General features: G+C 36.5%; 2 protein-coding genes across 2 annotated transcripts in view; one reads left to right on the forward strand and one right to left on the reverse strand.

The window, feature by feature from the left end:
- Positions 1 to 5,075, reverse strand: part of LOC107707214 (sorbin and SH3 domain-containing protein 2-like) — a 49,180-nt gene extending 44,105 nt beyond the window's left edge. The window contains exons 1-2 of the mRNA XM_016511159.1: positions 4,386 to 5,075; positions 667 to 795 (exon numbers count right to left, since the gene is read on the reverse strand). Of these exons, the coding sequence (XP_016366645.1) occupies positions 667 to 673 (7 nt within the window). The 5' untranslated portion in view covers positions 674 to 795; positions 4,386 to 5,075. The remainder of the gene's footprint in view (positions 1 to 666; positions 796 to 4,385) is intronic.
- A 3,108-nt stretch (positions 5,076 to 8,183) lies between these two features.
- Positions 8,184 to 20,554, forward strand: part of LOC107707186 (protein FAM149A-like) — a 24,867-nt gene continuing 12,496 nt past the window's right edge. Inside the window, exons 1-5 of the mRNA XM_016511121.1 lie at positions 8,184 to 8,197; positions 10,544 to 10,631; positions 14,102 to 14,250; positions 19,465 to 19,554; positions 20,072 to 20,204. Of these exons, the coding sequence (XP_016366607.1) occupies positions 8,184 to 8,197; positions 10,544 to 10,631; positions 14,102 to 14,250; positions 19,465 to 19,554; positions 20,072 to 20,204 (474 nt within the window). The remainder of the gene's footprint in view (positions 8,198 to 10,543; positions 10,632 to 14,101; positions 14,251 to 19,464; positions 19,555 to 20,071; positions 20,205 to 20,554) is intronic.

The raw sequence follows: 20,554 nt of genomic DNA on the forward strand, positions 1-20,554 counted from the left end.
TCTAATTTCATTTACATATTTTTTACATTTAAAAAAAATTGTAATGTTGACAGCATTTTTCAGACTCAACTATTCAACCCTGTTATTCAAGTTCTTGTTAAGAACAAATATGTTTCTGTAATTCATGGGAAATACACATTTATCATTTGTTCCCAGGCTATCTACCTACTCCACTGAGCAGCGGTTACTTGCAACCTTATTATCCACTTTGACAGTTTTTTATATATATACTTATATTTTCATTTAAAAATCTTTGTCTATTTAATTTGTTGTTTGCTGTTTATTTATTGTTTATTGGTAGAAAATAGCAATCATTCAAACCAGGGATTTAGGCTTCATTTTTAGACTGTCCCTAATAATAATAATATCAATAAGATCATTAGTACTGCATTATAAAATGTAATAATTGATTCCCTTCTTTTCAAGTGATATGATGAATCAGTCATTTCTTTAATATGTGCTTAATGCTAAATACTGTATTTCTTTTCTACACTGCACTTTACAGCCTTCTTATTATATTTACAGACGTTTTATTATTGAAAGTAAATTTTTATGTGATATTTATGGGAAAAGACTTCTTCCCTATACCCCACCTTACTAAAAAGAATACATATATTTGCTAAAATATATACACAATCGCAAACAAAATGAAAGGCAAATCCTTACCAGGCATTAGGACTGAAAGCAGGCGCCGGGTCCGAGCTGACAGGCAGCAGGCTCCACGTCCACACTTCTCACTTTAGCCCAGAGGATCTGCTGCGTTTCAGGGTTAAAGTCCCAGACTGCAGCTGGTTTCTGAAGGCAAAAGATGTAAGAAAGTGAGAGGCAAGCCCCCTCTCAGAGCAAGTGCTGTAGTTCGAGCTATTTTCAGATGGAGACATGCACGTCTGCAGGCTGGAAAGTTACTCCACGCCTCTGGGGAAAAGTGACAACATATACAGATCTGTGCTTAAGAAGACCTCTATGAGTGGTCAAACATCTCGAGTATGCCGGCGCATACCAAATACTATGCGTTAATACATACAACACAGGATGACTGTCGGGTAACGTCTTTGATCACTTTCACCAGTTTTATACAGCTATTTTTTTTTCATTAATACCATTTTAAGTGCACTTAAGATCATTCTTTTATTTAAAGTTCACTTAAGATACATTTTAGTGATTCAGGCTCCATGATGCTGGCTCTATTTTTGTCTCTGACGCTTTGTGCTGGTGACAGTTCTTGTTTATCAGGGTGTCTAAACTAATGTTCAGAGTGAAGGAAGTTGTCCTGAAGTCATGCTGCTACACTGTAAAAAATTATTGTGATTTTAACAGTAAAATACTGTAAAAATGTTACAGTAAAAACCTGTTAACTGGTTAGCAGTAAGTTTCCATACTATATTCGGTGAATAAATGTAATTACATTTAATGTAATTTTACAGTAAAATACTGATAAAAATACGGTTTTTGGAAGTGAAAAAGAAAAAGTCATTGTATAATTTACAGTGAAAAACGTATTTCCCAGAATTCCCTGCATGACACTTCCGGTATTTTACCGTAAATGTCACAGATTTTTTTTTTTACAGTGTACTCTATAAAGACAAATTAACTTACCACTTAATATAATGTGAAACAAATGAATCCTCAAGAAGACATCAGGGCCAAAAGAATTTCAAAGTTTTTTTCTTACTGTTGTGTTCTTAAAGGGGTCATATGATGCTGCTAAAAAGAACAGTATTTTGTGTATTTGGTGTAATGAAATGTGTTTATGCGGTTTAAAGTAAAAAAACCACATTATTTTCCACATACTGTACATTATTGTTTCTCCTCTATGCCCCGCCTTTTTGAAACGCGTCGATTTTTACAAAACTAATCGGTCTGAAAAGCGAGGTGTGCTCTGATTGGCCAGCTATCCAATGCGTTGTGATTGGCCGAATACCTCAAGCGTGACACGGAAATGTTACGCCCCTCACCATACTGTGATGATGCCCTGTCCGGCCGGAGCGACGAGACAAAAACATTAAAACCCATTAGTAGTTTCGCTTTCACAACGAAGCACACAGCGTCTTTACGACATGGCGGCGGCAACAACAATACTACAGCGAGGATAAAAGTTACGCCTTCTTTCTTTGCTTGAACATTTGGGCGGCGTTATGCAAATCTTCCGAGATCGTGATGTAGGTATGTGGGGGCGTGTTAGAACGAGCCGTTTTAGGTAGGCGTGGCTGACTCTGAACTTTTATAAAGAATATCTCTTTGGATTTGAGACTTTAGTCTTTGTAACTTTACAGATCTTCTTTATGCACCAAGAGCTTGTAACACTCCAAAGAGAAAGGAAAAATTGAAATCGCATCATATGACCCCTTTAAACATTATAGCCCACATCAGGACAAATTTCACACTTGATTGCCCCTGCAAAGACTTTTCATGCTGAGATTGACTTTTATTTCTAACAGCACAAGAGTAAGAGCTGCACAGAAGGCCTGACACCTTGTGAGCTGCCCCCTCCTGTCGTGAGAGATACCGTCACCCAGGAGGAGCTCAGAGAATGTGCAGAGACTGAAGGTGTCAGCACAAACCTGAGCCAAAGAAAACCACCCAGTAAAGCTAGCATCACTCATATGCTCGTGCCTGAGATGACTTCGGTCTTACATCAACCAGAGCCTTTAAAGTGTAGCTGAAAGGAAGGTATCAGGTCATGATCCAGGACTTAACAAACAGTTTCCCAAAAGTGAAGTATGTCCTATATTTAAAGGTTAAGAGTGAGAAACACTGTATTGACATGGTCTAGATTTCCTTACACATCATGCTTGTTTTGAAAAAACGTATTCTTTTCTTTCTTTCTTTCTTTCTTTTTTAGAAGAAAGCACAAAGGTCAAATTGCAAAGGTATTAGATCTGCAGGGGGGGAAAAAACATGTTGAACATAGAAGCATCAGAATCCATCACTAGAGCTTAACAAATGTGAAGTAATATCATTAATATCCTGTAAATGTTTGATTTAATGTCCTTAACATCCTTAGGTAAATATATATGTTTTACTATAAATGCTTATCAGTACATTCATCAGTTCACTTTCACCACATTTCAGTAGAGACAGTATAAGTAATTTTAAAATTACATATAAAATGTATCTTAAGGCCAATTTGGCCGGGTGTGTGTTCACGGTGTGTGTGTGTGTGTTCACTGCTGTGTGTGTGCACTTTGGATGGGTTAAAAGGAGAGCACTAATTCCAAGTACGGGTCACCATACTTGGCCACATGTCACGTCACTTTCACTTTCAATTTAAAAGTACTTTTTGACATACTAATGATATTTGACATTAGTTCACTAAGTTCAACTAGGCCTAATTTCATATCAAAATATATTTCATTTAATTGCAAATAACAAGCAATTAAGTGTCCAAAAACATCACATTCAGTTTGCAATTAACTCTATTTTTAATTTCCTTAATAAGTAGCCTATTCTTTTCGAAATGATGCTAAAGTGTACTTCTTTTTTACAAGGGTAACTCATGGCAGTCATGTTAAAATATTGAAATAATTAAGTGTTAATGCCTTTATCATGACCTTTGACACTCACAATAGCAGTAGACCAACTCAATCTTAACCCAACTTTTTACAGCCATAAATAATAATATTAAAAAGACCAAAAAAAAGACAATGATTAGAATGGTAGAACTTGTGAATTCCAGATATTACCTATAAGAATTGTGTCATTCTATGAAAAAAAATGGCACAATGATATCATATCCCCTTTTATTTATTATGTAGCTGGCCTAGTCTATGACGTAGTGCACATCTGTAATGACCTCCTTGACCTTGCGATTGCTGAAGCACATCAGAGTCTGTGACACATTAATGACAATTGTACAGCAACCATTGGCCGAGGGATCATTTAAAGCTCCAGTGGAGGTACGCGCAAGGCCCTGGGTCCTTTAATCATTAAATACTTCATTTACATCGGGCACCTTGCACTTGTGCTGCTGACGTAGTTCTGTCTATGATACTTCCATACAGTCTACTGGATCTCATATGTATCTGCTCTCGCATGATTCTGAACATCACGGTGCTTGACAGTTTCAGGTGTGAGAGAATCCAACAGCATGTCGAACCTCACCGAATGCAACTCACGTGCAGTAATATAGACATTTTAGTGCACACTGTTAAATACAAAACATTTTATAGTGCATATTGTGTAATGCTAAATCCAATTTTATGGTGCATTTTTCAATATGACATAATTTTATAGCGCATAATGTTAAATAAAGAATCCTATTTTATAGTGTATACTGTTTAATGAAAAAAATCACATTTTACAGCGCGAACTCTTTTATGCAATAAAGCCATTTTATAACGCAAGGGTAAAATTAAATAAATGCAAATTGTTTTTTCAGTCCTTACCTCCTATATGTTGTGCAATCCAGCAGATTTAACAAACGCGGTTTATATTCCCTCATAAATTATTATCCCGTTAAGTGAAAGCACACACGTGTGTTTGCATCAAAAACATGAAACCATTCTCGCGCCAGTTCCCTCGCGCAGCTTCTCGGCAAGCAGTCGATTGTTATTGTCCCTCTCAACAAGCACTATGGCTGCCCGGACACAATATTCCGATTTCAGACGCGCTTTCTTGACTCAAGAGATTGAAAACGCGGATCAATGATGAGACATGCCGACCCCCTTCTCAATGCACTTGTTTTGGGTCGACAGGAGTGAAGGGCTCTCATTGGTTTGGAGAAGATCCTGGTAGTCATAGTAACAGCCAACAGAGAGCATGCTTTATCATGGGATGGTAATGAATAGCGCAGTACCCCTCCCTTGTGGTGGATATTTACTGAGGAATGTTTTCCTGGAGGTATCCACTCTGTGTGATGATGTTGAGAGGAAGCTCATTGTGGAACCGACAATGGACCATTCATTAAAGTGACAATACCGCTCGTAATAGTAATACATTTTCTGTTGATGATAGGGTTTTGACTATTGTGAGAGAAAATGACCATTATTTCTAAGCAAAGCAAACTAAACCATCACTTATCTTCCACTTTTAGTGCACATCTATGGATTTGTCTGGGACATTTTGCTGTTGTAAGTGTATTGCCAAATCGCTTACAAAGAAAAAGAATAAAAAAGAAAGAAAGAATAAAAAAGAAAGAAAGAAAGCAGCTATTGGCGGTGCTGGTAGATTACATATTGTAATCCAATACTGATTATAAATTACATGACAAAAATTGTAGTTAGGGACATCTGGATTACACATATTAGGTAATGTAGTCTGGGTACTTTTTGATTACTTTTAGATTACTTTTGATTTATATAGACTTGAATGTGATTATTGTGTACCATACTGATAAAAAAAAAAAAACATGGAGAAAGAAGATATATTCCATTCTTTATGTTATCAATATCATGAAATACATTAAGCATTACATTACAGCAGGATTTCCCAAACTGGGGTTCATGAAAAAAAAAACCATTTGGAATAATTTACTTTGTGTGAATAATATGTAATCATGTAATCCATAAAAAGTAACTCTAATATGATTATCAGCATTTTAAAATATAATATAGTCTAATTACAAGTTTTGGAATCTGATTACATAATCCTAGCACTGGCTATTGGCAGAATAATCTGCAATGTGGTGACTGCATATGCCACATACTTTTTTCAAAATATCTTCTGTTATACAGGTTTGGAATAGCATGAGGGAGATTAAATATTCATTTCATTTTTGGGTGTACTGTGCCTTTAGTTCCAGTTTTGAATGGGTCTTAATCACTTCTTTAGTATTGTTCATTTGTTTGTAAAACAGGTCAGAAAGGTGTGGATGAACCAAAACATCAATAGGAATTAATCTGATACCTACTCTGATCGCATTAAGGAGGTCACCCTGCAGACATGCCACATATTTCACCGAGTACCATTTTGGGAGTTTCCTTGTCCCTGCTAGGGTTGCTTGAGCCTGTCAGACATTCGCTCACACATCTAAATTTAACCGGCAAACTGTCAACTACCACTACGCTTTGCACTTTGTCACCTTCAAGAGACCAGACAGGGTCTGATAGAAACCCTGAGAGGAAGATAATCAGTACTGCTTCATTTCAGAGAGCACAATGTTGACTATACGAAAGGATAAGTGCTTTTACCGTCAGTATATGATTAAACACACTGATTTCTTTCAATGTACCGCTTGCTAACCAATCCATCCTGAAGTTTTGCCTTCTCTCTCAATACACAGTGTGTACCATTTCACAGTCATTTCAAAGCACAGGAACTGACTCAATGGCTTTATTCAGCTATTGGAGGATTGCTAAGATTCCTCTTATGTTAATCTTTTTCACATGGAAATATTTGATTTCTTTTTAAAGTTTATAAGCAGCTGGTGGAGAAATATAGGACACAAGTACTATTATATTATATTATATTATATTATATCATATTATATTATATTATATTAACTGAACACAGTGTTTGAGCATTGTACTATACAAAACACAGCAACAATATTACCAAAAAATGTATCTGCACGACTGAATTTTCGATGCACACAGCACTAATTTATGACAAAATTAGCCTTTTGAATGTGATCCACAAATAGCTATTGGAGAGAGGAACTGAGAGCAGAGATAAATGGACATCCCATCTATTTCCTCTACCCCCTAAGGCTAGAAACATACAACTGGGATTTTGTGGGAACTGATATTGCCCCCTACTGGTAGTTTATATGTAGTTGACATAAAAAAAACTGAAGTCTAGCTCCACAACAAAAATGTTTTTTCATGTCTTTTATCACCCTGCAGTCTCTTTGCACATAATAAAAATATTTTTACTCAATTTAATATTTCATATTTCTATTTTATTTGGTGACTAACCCACCAAGACCAAGTATTCATTACAGTAAGTCAGCAAAATAAACCCTTCAGCTTGATACAAGACCCAGAGTCCTGATCACCCTTTAGTGGTTTATTTTGTGTTAATAGCCTGCTGACTGTTCGTTTTTATCTTACTTTGAGGTTCTCTCTTACTGAAGGACTAAGTTGACCCTCAAAAAATGTAGCTGCACGACTGAATTTTCGATGCACACAGCACTAATTTATGACAAAATTAGCCTTTTAAATGTGATCCACAAATAGCTATTGGAGAGAGGAACTGAGAGCAGAGATAAATGGACATCCCATCTATTTCCTCTACCCCCTAAGGCTAGAAACATACAACTGGGATTTTGTGGGAACTGATATTGCCCCCTACTGGTAGTTTATATGTAGTTGACATAAAAAAAACTGAAGTCTAGCTCCACAACAAAAATGTTTTTTCATGTCTTTTATCACCCTGCAGTCTCTTTGCACATAATAAAAATATTTTTACTCAATTTAATATTTCATATTTCTATTTTATTTGGTGACTAACCCACCAAGACCAAGTATTCATTACAGTAAGTCAGCAAAATAAACCCTTCAGCTTGATACAAGACCCAGAGTCCTGATCACCCTTTAGTGGTTTATTTTGTGTTAATAGCCTGCTGACTGTTCGTTTTTATCTTACTTTGAGGTTCTCTCTTACTGAAGGACTAAGTTGACCCTGAGGAAATTCTGTTTTTATGACCTCATTTTTAGGCCTGAGCTGAATCTAATAACCTCACGCCTATAAAAATGCTATTATGTGCCTGCATTGTACATCTTGTCAGTGGATGATTAAAAAAAAATCAATTTAACGACAGCAGTGCCATCCAACTGACATAAATTACTCAATACAGTAGCCTGTAGGTGTGGAATAACAAGACTTTGTGGCAGCGAGACGGCGAAACTTCCCGGAAGGATGCTTTAGGAATTTCTAATCGATCTTGTAATTCTTTTGTGGATCTTTCTCGCGAGGATAACCCTCACGAACATGACCCCAATGCTAAAGTAAAAACATCTTTTACAAGCGACTGACACCGGCTTATCAGCTGACATATTTAGCAGAGCTCCTTCCATTGTTCTTGAGACGGTATAGTGAATAAAGGTTCCCTCATCAGGGTGTAAGAAATTACCCCCTTTCCCCCTTCAACAGAGCTCTGTGATTGCTACGGGAGCTCCAAAAGGATAGTTTTACCTGCGGACAGAGCATCCTCTGTCCACCTTACAGAGGCTTCCATGTTGCTCTCCCTTTGTTGCTGTGCTCACACACCCACTCGGGCTGTAATTAGAATCTGGCCCTACACAATGACTCAAGAGAGGTGAAGGACTAGTCTGGAGCCACAGGCTGGGAAAAGCAGGTCATACCTGCCTACACACCTATAGACAATACCGACAAACCCCACGAAGGCCTGGAGTTCACAGGAAACTAAAACCAATGAAATCTCCTGTAACCGAATACTGAGCAGTTCTTGGGTTTCACTGACACGTTGCTGCTGCACATACCACTGAATTGTAGCTTTCTTTATAGTAAATTTTCACCAAAAAGGTATGTTTTTAGGTGTATTCCTCTCAACAATTGCTGAATTACAGATGAGCGCAAAACATGAGCCTCTCACACATGCCGGTAATGCTGTAAGTGAGCGCTAACAACAATAGTCTTAAGGAGAAGAAAGAGATAAAGAGAATTAACTGATAAAAAAAAAATCATCTTGAAAGTAGGTTTGTTTCCAAAGGATCACTCCCATTATATGAAAAAGTAGAAAAAGTAAGAGGATAGAACACAGGAGCAATAAAATGAAATACATTTAAGCATCTACTACTTATGATTGATATGAATGTGTTTTTTGGTGATTTATTTTTCAGTGCTGTCAGAGTCGGAGACTACCAGTAAAAATGCTTATGCGTTTTCCCCTCCTAACTTACTTTTTTCCCCCCCCATTACAAATTGTATTACAATTTAAGTGAAACGTTGGATTGAAAATGAATTGAATTTCAAAGTTTCTAGTGGTTTTGTTTTTCTGGCAAGTTTGTTGTGTACAACTTGATAATCATGAAATCATATTAATGATCCAAAGAGCACCTTGAGCTTCAGTGGAAGCGAAAACTTCTGTATGTGCAAAGATACACATGATCAATGACACATTTGTGACTCAGAATGTTAAATATTTCTTATTTGTTTTACATCATAACTTTCCTTTTGATATTTAAATATTTTTGTCTTTTTTTAAAAATTATTTTTCAGGGTAAAGAACTTTTAAAGAACAGACTTTTGGACCCCGCTGTCTCGAGGTGGGTGTTATATAAGGCTAAATCAGCACAGCGGGTTTGATTAATCAGGTTATTGGATTGCTCCTCAGTCTGATCAGTTATGTCCTGTTGTGAACCAAATAAAACCTGTGTACTAACAGGTCTGTGCTAAAACCAACACTTGTCGTACTTGTTATGAGAGAAATGCTGTGTAGAGTAGGCTAACAAAATGAATTAGTATACTGATGTACTAAAATAAACCTAAAACTGACAAAAAAATAACTATATAGACATATAAAAAATAAATGAATGAAAAAATTAAAAAATTAAAATGCACAGCAAAATCAATAAAACTTTAAATAAAATTAAAATTAAAATGACAAAACAAACAATAAAATCACTAAACCTTTATATTAAAATGAAAACACACGTTTTGCCTAGCAATTCCCCATGGCTGCTTATAACATGCAGTATCTCTGATCACAACTATAGAATCAGTGATAGAGATACAGTGACATTATGCTGCCCTATGACAGTAACCTCCGGCTGACTTTGTTAGCAGCAGGGTCCTGGCACCAGACGTGTGGCCTGGTCTTAGGGGCTAAAAGCCGGCTCAGCTGAGTGTCAGAGGCCTAGAAATACACTCTGCAAAGGCTGTCTGACTTTGTCACCTCCTAGACGTTTAACACAAAGATGTATCTTAGTTACCAGAGAAACTTACTGTGTAACTAAATAGTGCATAAAGCTTCTATTATAGGACTGTCAGCACAACCATCAAAGACGTTTGCATTTTAATGCAATTATTAACTACCTTTTATAATCTTAAATTTGAGAAAGACTGAAAAAAAAAACTAGTCAGTTTAATATATCACAAAGAGCTCATCTTATAACCCTCTGTTCAGTTTTAGATATCATTCATTGGTTCCAGCGACTCACATAATGTATCAAAAAGCATAAATTTAAGACTGAAAAATGATGCCAAGAGTGGACACGATGTTATGTAACGATATCCATGTACTGTATTATGGAGTTTGCTGTCAACAAGGATTAAACATCAATGTTCCACGTCGTTGCATGTCTTTCCAGAAGGCAACAAGCCTCATAAGCTGTTTAAAGAGCTTGAAGCGGAGAGGGAAAATGGGATACATGTAACTCTAAGCATTTCTATAATAAAGAATCTGTCCCATTAACTAGAGGCAACTTTTGTCAATAAAGAAACTCATATACATACATGTTTGCACATAGATTCAATAGTTAGATGGAAAATATTACAATAAAATTAATTCCAGCATCTTTTTACCATTCAGTATAAATAGAAAAGAATGTTGCGTAAAGCAAAAAGACACATTACCTTTAAATAAAGGCATTTTGGCTCTGCTTGGCAGTGGTGTTGGATGTGTTTCTTGGTTCTTTCACAGACAGAAGCACAAGCTCATTGATAAGCTCATCGGCCTCTGCGTCCTCCACATGACAGATCATATCATCCCCAGCTGTTATCCAAAACACGTATGTCAGTCAGTTCTTGTTTCAGTCCAGACCCCAGGTCCTCTTCTGTAGTGCCTGCTATCCAGTTCAAATCTCCTGCTTGTGATCTTTTCTTTCCTCTCAGGTGCCAGACTGCCCTCTTTGTGTTTAACCGTCCACAGGATGGAGACCCTCTGAGATGATGAACCTGCTCTGAAAGGTACGTACCGTATGGGTTTACATCCTCCAAGCAAACACACACGCGCACACTGCTTTCAGCAAAGGAACAAGCTTTCTTTGTGTCTCACGTTTTACAAATACTATAAGCTTCCTGGGCTTAGCACGTAAGTGGACCAATCAGAGCTCAGAGGCTGTGGAGGAGGCTGGGTAATAGGCATTAAATCAAAGCAGATGGGAATGACTGAATATATGGGGACAGGTTATTAGTGCTGCTGGTGAGCTGCTCAGCGGCTCTGGGCGGCAGTAATCCATTTTACCCAGCCTTTGCTTCAGACACTTTTGCATAAATACCTGCTCTGTTATCCTGCAAGGTTATTTCTGGTGCAGTGTATTCTTGTTTCAAAGACCTGGACAAGGTGATTCACACAGTGTTTTGTAGCTTGTTTGTTTAACTGAGGGTAAAGAATGTTATAACCTGATGGTAAAAGTATAGTAGTGATTTACTATAGTAGACAGAGAGAGAGAAAAGGATGGAAAGAGGAAAGGAAAGAAGGGAAGAAGGAAATGGAAATACAACAGCTGAATAAATGGTTCTCAAAAGGATTGTATTCAAAATTATAGACAAATTATGTTAGCATAGTTATGCTGGCAGATCATGGAAAAAGTGTCATGTGCAGGCTTTTGTTGTTGTTGAACATTTACAGTACATTAACTATATCAAAGTATTTACAATGCCAATTTACTGTGTAATATTTACTGTATTTGCCAATTTCTTGTTCAAATAATATTATGATGATTCAGTGAATTATTATAGTAATAAAAAAAACAAAAACAAATACAGAGTCATATTTTCTCCTATTTTCCTAAAACTACACTATTGGTTTGGGGTCGGTAAGATTTAAAAAAAAAAAAAATAATACTTGTATTTAGCAAGGATGCATTCAAGTAAATACTTGTACATTTTTAAATATATGCTGTCTTTGAACTAGTGATATATATATAATTCTGACAGAAGTCTCTTATACAGCATTTCATTTATCAAAATACAGAAAAACTGTAATGTTGTGAAATATTAATACATTTAAATAATATCAATAATAATATCTGTTTTTTTTTAGATATTTTAAAATGTAATTTATTCCTATGATTGCAAAGCTGAATATTCAGCAGCATTATTACAGTCTTCAGTGTCACATGATATTTTAAAAAATATTCTAATATGCCGATTTGATGTTCAAGAAACATTTCTTATTATTATCAATGTTGACAATAGTTGTGCTGCTTAATTATTTATTTATTTTTTGAAACCATGATACTTATTTTTCAGTATTTATTTTAAAAGCATTTATTTGAATTATTAAATTTGAAAAAAATGTAACAACGTAAAAATCTATTGTCACTTTTTTATATATATCAATTGAAAGCATCCTTGCTGAATAAAATAATTTCTTTACAAAAAAAAAATCTTATCCCAAACTGTTGCACTGTAGTCTATATATAATATGGGAAAGTTTTTTAAAATATATATTTCTATATAATGTTTTTAACACATCTTAAACTACTCTGAAGCACGGTTAAGTACATTCAATCCATTTAAAACTATGTAGCAAACCTAGCTATTTATGCCATCAGTACCAAAACATTTAAGGATGGAAAGTGAATCAGTCAGGTCTGAGTAGACTCTAGACGTTCCTCCTCTGGCTACTGAAAAGTCTTAACAAAGACGTAAAGCTGGCCTGGCGGCACGTTAAGGGAAGGGACAGCGTGAATGGAGGGTGACCGGGGGGCTTGAGTTATGGGTGTATCACTTTCAACATGACCTTTCAATACCTCTCATCGCCGGCCCTCCCAAGACGACGCCAGCTATTCATCTCTCCACCTCCTAGGAATCACTGCCCCCGACCTGATGACCCTGACCAAACAGTATCCTCTTGCACTATTTATACGCACTTTTCATAAATAAACTAGCCACTGAAGCACCATAAGAACATGGGCTCAATGTTGGCCCTCAAAGGAATTGAATCTGAGGATCAGTGATTTCAAACTGTGATTTCTCCATGGAGAAACAAACAACAATCATAATAGTTTTGATTTATTGAATGCTCCCTAATTGCTGATTTAGTGTCCATATTTATTGTTTTTGTCCCTCATGTAACTCATACGTTTTTGATTACTAAAATAGAAAAATATGGTTTATCGCCCTTTCATAAGATACTGGCAGATATGTGATTTTTGTACAGTACAGTACATACGTTTTCATCTGAGACATGTCTCCTTTTCTCAAACCCATCTTACACAGAAGCCAAACTAATTAAAAAAAATCCCAAGAGGTACTACATATTAATTGTTTGACTTCACTGATTAATGAGCCTTTTGTGCTACTGAAGACGTTAATTGGTTCCATATATTGAAAGTATGTTAAAATTAAAAACATTTTTATGATGTGAGTAGTGCTAAAAGCAAACCTAAATGTAACACTGGCATTTGCTGTTCTGTGGCTCCCTCTAGTGTTCTACATGCAAAATGCAACTATCTGATAGTATTCTTGCTATATTTCAGTTAATTTGACATCCGTTATGATTACTATTATGATTCTGTGATCATAACGATATAGTTGGAGGAAAAAAATCACTTATATGATGATTAGTAGCCTACACTTTCTGTTTTATTTCCTCAGAGCAGAGTTTAAGTGTCTTGGATCTTTAATTGGTTTGACCGTAACAATCACACTGTTTGGCCACAGTTGTTTAGGCTTACATTATTGTAGTATACCGTTAACTTTTACGCTTTAAACTGTAAATGTATATTACATTTAATTGAATGAAAATTTTTGAGACATAGGCTACATGCCAATTTTGTGAAGGAAAAAAACCCGATAAAAAATTAGGCTACAGTTTTGATGTTTTGTTTATGTATCGTTCTGAACGAATCCTAATCGAAAGCGCTAGAACGTTGCCATGGTTACTTCTCGACTTTTGTTAGTGAGCGCAGCCTTTTTGAGCGTTCTGACTTTAACTCTTTTTTTTTTTGGTTATTTAAACGTTCTTTTAAGACGCTTTTGAAACTTATAGACCTACATACACTCGTGTGTATGTGTAAAAACAATAGGCTACTCACTTCTGAGAACCCCTCAGCCTAGTGTGATGTATTGACTTTCGCTGAGGGGAGCAACTCTTCTATTAGCTTCCCCAGAATTTGCACTGTGGTTGTCATTAAGATATGTTAATAGCAGATAGTGACAGAGTCCGGTTCGTGAGTGACAGGTCGTCACCTGCTCTGTCTGTTGTCAGCGGTCACGGTCATTAATGCAGGTGACCGTAGAGCGCATTTAGCCGAAGTTCCAGCATGGCTTTTCTGACAGACATTATCGCCGTGGTTTCACCAAGTCTCTGCTAGACTCGGAGCGAACACTTCAATGGAAGAGGACGAGAAGAGCTCAGGACAACATGAGTCCGGTTCGAAAGAGAGATGACAGCTTCAAGTAAGCGCCTTATCTTTCGCGTCATGCCGGACACTGGAGTTTTAGAACAATAATCTGTAGATTCTTTGAATATTTACGATGTCCTTGTTATTTAAATGTAAATGTCTTGGGAATTTCTATCTATTTAAGAAGTTTGCTACACATGCACTTGAGGAATAAGGGGCAACACTAGTGTTAGGCTAGTGCTGTGTCCAATAGGCTAAATAAAACCTAGAATAGCCTACAGTCAAATCTGTGTTCTTTTGTGGCACGACCTTCAATATTTAATTGAATTGTGCTCAGTACTTGATAACTAATTAATACAAGACTAATGTCATAGAATCAGGGTATAGTCTTTCTTTTGGCACGAGCATATCTAATTGCTCAATCTACACCAGCATTTAGTTACGACTGAAGTCCCTCACTAGAGCTGATCTTTGAAAATTGTTGAAGGCAAAAGTGTAGCTTTCTTTTGATGCAGGTTTAAAAAGAAGACTACTGCCTTCCAGGCACTGTGTCTTCTGAATAAATGTGGAATGGAAATATACAAGACCTTAGAAATTGTTCAGTGAGTCAAGCTGAGCATTGTTGTGTTAAGAATAAATTAGCTGTTTTTATCTAATGTATGGTGAAGGATCACTAAGCAATTAAAACGTGTAGTTAAACTGCACTGTTTAAGAAATGCATTTTCTCCATAGCAAACACCTTTCATTCTTTCTTTTGTTTGTTTAGTTTGGGATGCCAGTATCCTTATTATAGGCTACATATCCCATACTAGGCCTATACAACAAGTGACAACTGGTGTTTGAGTTTTACTGAATTTTCTAAACATCAAATTTTAGAAACATTTCTAAAACATCAAAAATAAAACAAGTACATTAGTTCAAACTGTTGATGAGGAATATTTTTCCACACTTTTTTGTTTTTGTTTTTTTCCCCACACAAACACATACCATAAAATTACATATAACATTAACCAATTTTTTTGTCATACAAGGCACAAATTTCCAAATTATAGATGGCAAAGATAGATAGATAGATAGATAGATAGATAACACAACATCAAGAACCCAGTTCACATACAAACATACACAGTTAGATACACTAAGCTAAATATTTAAATTTTACTTGATATTATGTTAAACAAGATAACTGTTTTAACAAGTCAGGTTTAATGTTATTTGAACCCTGGAATGGTGTAACATTTGACAGGTTTGTACTGAGTGAAATCACTGTCCTGTTGTGCTTGCTGCTAAAAGGCAGACGAGAAAGAATTCATGTCAGTCAGCTGAGGCTTTCTGCTGCCTTGCTGGTCATGCATGTTTCATTAGGCCCTGGCGGGCAACCTGCTGAAATTATTTGCTGTTTGCTCAGTAAGAGAAACCTGAGCTGATGCTGGGCTTCCTTGTTGACCCCTGCCAACCGTTGAAGCCCTCACCCGCCGCTAATTAGTTTTCCCCTTTCTCTGCGTTACGTCTTCTGTAGCTGTGGTGTCAGTTTGTGCTCCTGTGTGCACAGAGAGGTTTTGTGTCTTCTTTATCTATGTAAAAGAAATAGTTAGTTGTACTTGACGTGAAATGCTTTTTGGGACTGAATATGTCCTGCGGTGACATGCTATGCCCCATCTAAAACTATTTTGCACATTTTTGTATAAATACTGCATCATTATAGGTATGTCACTTTCATGACTTAAATTACATTGTTTTAAGGGAATTGTTCAGCCAAAAAATGACAATTTGCTGAAAATTTACTCACCCTCAAGCCATCAAAGATGTAGATGAGTAATGAGGTTGTTTCTTCATTGGAACAGATTTGGAGAAGTTTAGCATTTGATCTCTAATGGATCCTCTGCAGTGAATGGGTGCCGTAATGAAAGTCCAAACAGCTGATAAAAACATCACAATAATCCACAAGTAATCCACACGACTCCAGTCTATCAGTCAATGTCTTGTGAAGAGAAAAGCTGCATGTTTGTAAGAAACAAATCCGTCATTGAAGCATTTTAACTTTAAACCATTGCTTAATTAATTAATAATAATGCTTCCTCCAGAGAAAATGACAATCCCCTTTTGTCCTCTTACATCAAAATCCTCCAACATATTTGTTTAGAACTGTTTTGGACTGTTTTTGTCTGTAAACAGTGCTTGATCTGTGTGTGTGTGTGTGTGTGTGTGTGTGTGTTTTCACTGCTGTGTGTGTGCACTTTGGATGGGATAAATGCAGAGCACTAATTCCGAGTATGGGTCACCATACTTGGCCACGTCACGTCACTTCACTTCATCTGAAGGATCAGCCCGCAATAGTATATACATTTCAAAATAAGAGTCCCAGTGTATTTCGGGCTTGTTTATAATTAAAGGGGTCATATGATGCGATTTCATTTTTTCCTTTCTCTTTAGAGTGTTACAAGCTCTTGGTGCATAAAGAAGATCTGTAAAGTTGCAAAGACTAAAGTCTCAAATCCAAAGAGATATTCTTTATAAAAGTTAAGAGTTAGCCACACCTACCTAAAACGGCTCGTTCGAACACGCCCCCACATACCTACCTCACTATGTGGGAAGATTTGCATAAAGCCCCCAAATGTTCACGCAAAGAAAGAAAGCGTAACTTTTAAATGTCTACTTTATGACCTTTATATAATATGTTTTAGACGGTTGTAAGAATGCATATTTTATCTCTCATCTGAAGGATCAGCCCGCAATAGTGTAGACATTTCAAAATAAGAGTCCCAGTGTATTTCGGGCTTCTTTATAATTAAAAGTCACACGTTAAGTTTTTTTTTTTTCTGGGCATTATTGGCATTTTGGTTACACAATTAATTGTATTTAATTTAATTTAATTTCAATTTCATTCATAGTAAACTATTGTAGTTTCTGGCTGGGATGCTTCCCCACAGGAAGAAAAGACTAAGAAAATTATTTGACATATATTATTCAATATATAGATTTTACTAGTATCAGTAAAATCGGTGTCCCATTCACTGAGAGAGAAACTATATGACAAAGTAAGGAGAACTCTACATGCTGTAGAATGCTGTAATTTTGCATAATTTACAATGCATATAATAATGCAGGGGTGGCGAACTCCAGTCCTGGAGAGCCGCAGCCCTGCAGAGTTCAGCTCCAACCCTAATTAAAACTCACCTGCCTGTAGCTTCCTAATAACCCTTCAGACCATGATTAGCTTGTTCAGGTGTGTTTGATTAGGGTTGAAACAAAACTCTGCAGGGCTGCGGCTCTCCAGGACCGACGTTCGCCACCCCTTTAATAATGCATAATATTAGTATGTAATTAATGTAATAGTAGCCTATGTAATTAAAATGAATTTCAATAAATTAAAATAGTTAAAAATCACACATTATTTGTTATTTGTCACATGTAGTAGACCATTTTTTTGCCGTGGGTAATAGGAGGATTGTCCACCCGGCTACCACCGCAAGTATATTTCAAACCTGTGGGAAGCACTTGCAGCTTTACGTTTCACAAGATGTTAATTGATGCACTGGAATCATGTGGATTGCTTGTGGATTTTTGTGATGTTTATATCAGCTGTTTGGACTCTCATTCTGATGGCACCCATTCACTTCTTCAGAGGATCCACTGGTGAGCAAGTGAGATGTAATGATACATTTCTCTAAATCTGTTCTGATGAAGAAACAAACTCAGCTTTATCTTGGATGGCCTGGAGGTAAGCAAATTTTCTTCAATTTCTTGTTTTTGGATGAACAATTCCTTTAAAATCACTGTTGTTGGTGTAACCTACTGTAGTCATATTTATTTTTAGATATCTCCTGGATATTCTGAAAAAATGCCAAGTTTGAAACATTTCTGTTTCTGAATGTTTATGTTCCAAGATGGAAAAAATCCTGTTTAAAAAGACTCCTGGGATAGATGGTAAGGTGTGCACACCTGTGAGTCATACAGGGGAGGGTGGGGACTTTTAGGCAGAGAGACCTGTGCTGTGCCACTGTAGCGTGTCCAAACACTCCCTTGATGGAGCTGAAGGAACAGATCAGAGCCACCTCTGCTCAGGGCGGGGGGAAGAGGAGCACATTCATGTTGACCTGCAGAGGAAACAAGAAGTCACATATGTTTAATGGCTGATCTGTATGTGTGAATGTTGCTTTCTTACTTTTAAGTTGTTGGGCTGGGTGCCATACATACCATAGAGGAATATTTTACCCATGCACTGTGCATTGGGCTTTGGGTGGGCCCCATCTTGGGCCACCATACCTTCTGTGTTCTCGCACGACCCAGACAGCTACAGGGCAGCATGCCATGGCAGACATGCTGGACTCATTGTAATTGGGTAAGTTATTTGTGAAGTTATGGGCATTTTTGAAGTAACAATCACAACTCGTCATAACATTATGCATTATTGGAAGTTTGATAATGTCGTTTGTTACATCAGCAAGATCACTTGTACTAATTAAGCAAGTTTTATCTTCATTAATTCCATTGTAATTATCACTGATGCGACATCTTGCTGTTATTTGGTTTTAAAAGATCAAATATTAAGTAAATCCATTTAAAAAAGTTTTGGTATGATTATTTTTGTGGGTTATAACAAGCACGTACTGTATTTTACTCACATAGATCTTAATAAATACTGATACTGAGAGCTAATGAATCTTAAAAGACCCAATAAATCTTCAAATTATAAAACAATCAAAACTATTTGAATGAATAAATTAATAAAAATAAATTAATAATTTCTCAGTTCTGTTTTACTGAGTAAACTTTTACAGATAAAGCTTCTTGTTGTCATGGTGATAAATTTGACACTCCAACTCTGTATATTGTACTTTGATCTTGTACTGTCTAAATTATTCATGACATAATTGTTAGATAGATTAGAGGCAGTTTGAGACAAAGAGTGAAAGCTTGAAGGCGACAGCATCATGTGACCCCCTGATACCTGGAGATGGAAATGTTTTAGTTATTACAGTAGCTATACATTTTAAATGGTCCTGCTGTGGGACAAATACATTTTATACACGTTACATGTAGCCTATAAAATAATACAAGGTTATAAAGCTGAATGCATAATCATTATAACAGAATTAGCAGAATGTATTTTAAAATAGGTTTAAATGGAGTTTAACAGGTTAACCACAGGATGCTTATTCTGCTTTTTGTTTCATCAGTGTCTCTGAATGCATCGCTGCAGCTTGTGTTCTGTGCACAGCATAAATGGAGCTTTTTTCCATTTTTATTCCCTTGTATTGTGCATTAGGAAAAAGCTCAGTGAACCTGACAAAAGCATGAGCTCAGTGCCTGACCCGTTCACCAGAAGTGTCACCAGGGTCCCAAACAGTGGTCTCGGGTAACACAATCATTATTTTCATTTTAGAATACTCAGACCTTATTTTAAAGGGGACATATGGTGCGATTTCAATTTTTCCTTTCTCTTTGGAGTGTTACAAGCTCTTGGTGCATAAAGAAGATCTGTAAAGTTGCAAAGACTAAAGTCTCAAATCCAAAGAGATATTCTTTATAAAAGTTAAGAGTCAGCCACATCTACCTAAAACGGCTCGTTCTAACACGCCCCCACATACCTACGTCACGATCTGGGAAAATTTGCATAACGCCGCCCAGTTTCAGAAAGGCGAGGCATAGAGGAGAAACAATAATGTACAGTATGTGGAAAAAAATTTGTTTTTTGAACCTTAAATCACATAAACACATTTCATTACACCAAATACACAAAATAATGTTCTTTTTAGCAGCATCATATGACCCCTTTAAGGTATTAGCTGTACAACATACTTGAGTATTAGTGACCTTTAAAAGTAGAAAACAGTCCTCAGAGTAATATGAATGCCTCATTTTTTTATTGGTAGTGTCTCGTCATGTGGTCAGTCCTCTGCCGGTGGCACTACCCCCGTGAGTCACCTCCCCTCCCGCTCCGGCAGCCCAGGCACGGGCCCCGGTCTCTCCACAGAGCACAGCTCCATCTGCTCCCGGAGATATGATGTAATGTCTCTGTTCTTCATCCAGATGTTTTGTAGCCTTTTCATCAAAACTGGTCTGAATTTTAGGATCAGCTTCCATTCAATTCATACATTTTTTTATTAAAGTTCATAAGAACTAAGAATTGGCCATACTCCAAAGGAAGCTGAATTGAAAAGACAGGAAAGGGAAATGAAATAACTGTATTTACATACATGTATTACACAACTGTATGTACATGTATTGTAATAACTATTTACACATTATTTATATGATTTGTAAGAAACATACTGAAGTGACCTGCAAGTGACCAGAGAGCCATGTTAAAATTTTATATATACTGCATATTTTATATATATATATATATATATATA

Source organism: Sinocyclocheilus rhinocerous, unplaced genomic scaffold, assembly GCF_001515625.1.
Source record: "Sinocyclocheilus rhinocerous isolate Xijiao unplaced genomic scaffold, SAMN03320098_v1.1 scaffold174, whole genome shotgun sequence".
NCBI classification, from domain to species: Eukaryota; Metazoa; Chordata; class Actinopteri; order Cypriniformes; family Cyprinidae; genus Sinocyclocheilus; species Sinocyclocheilus rhinocerous.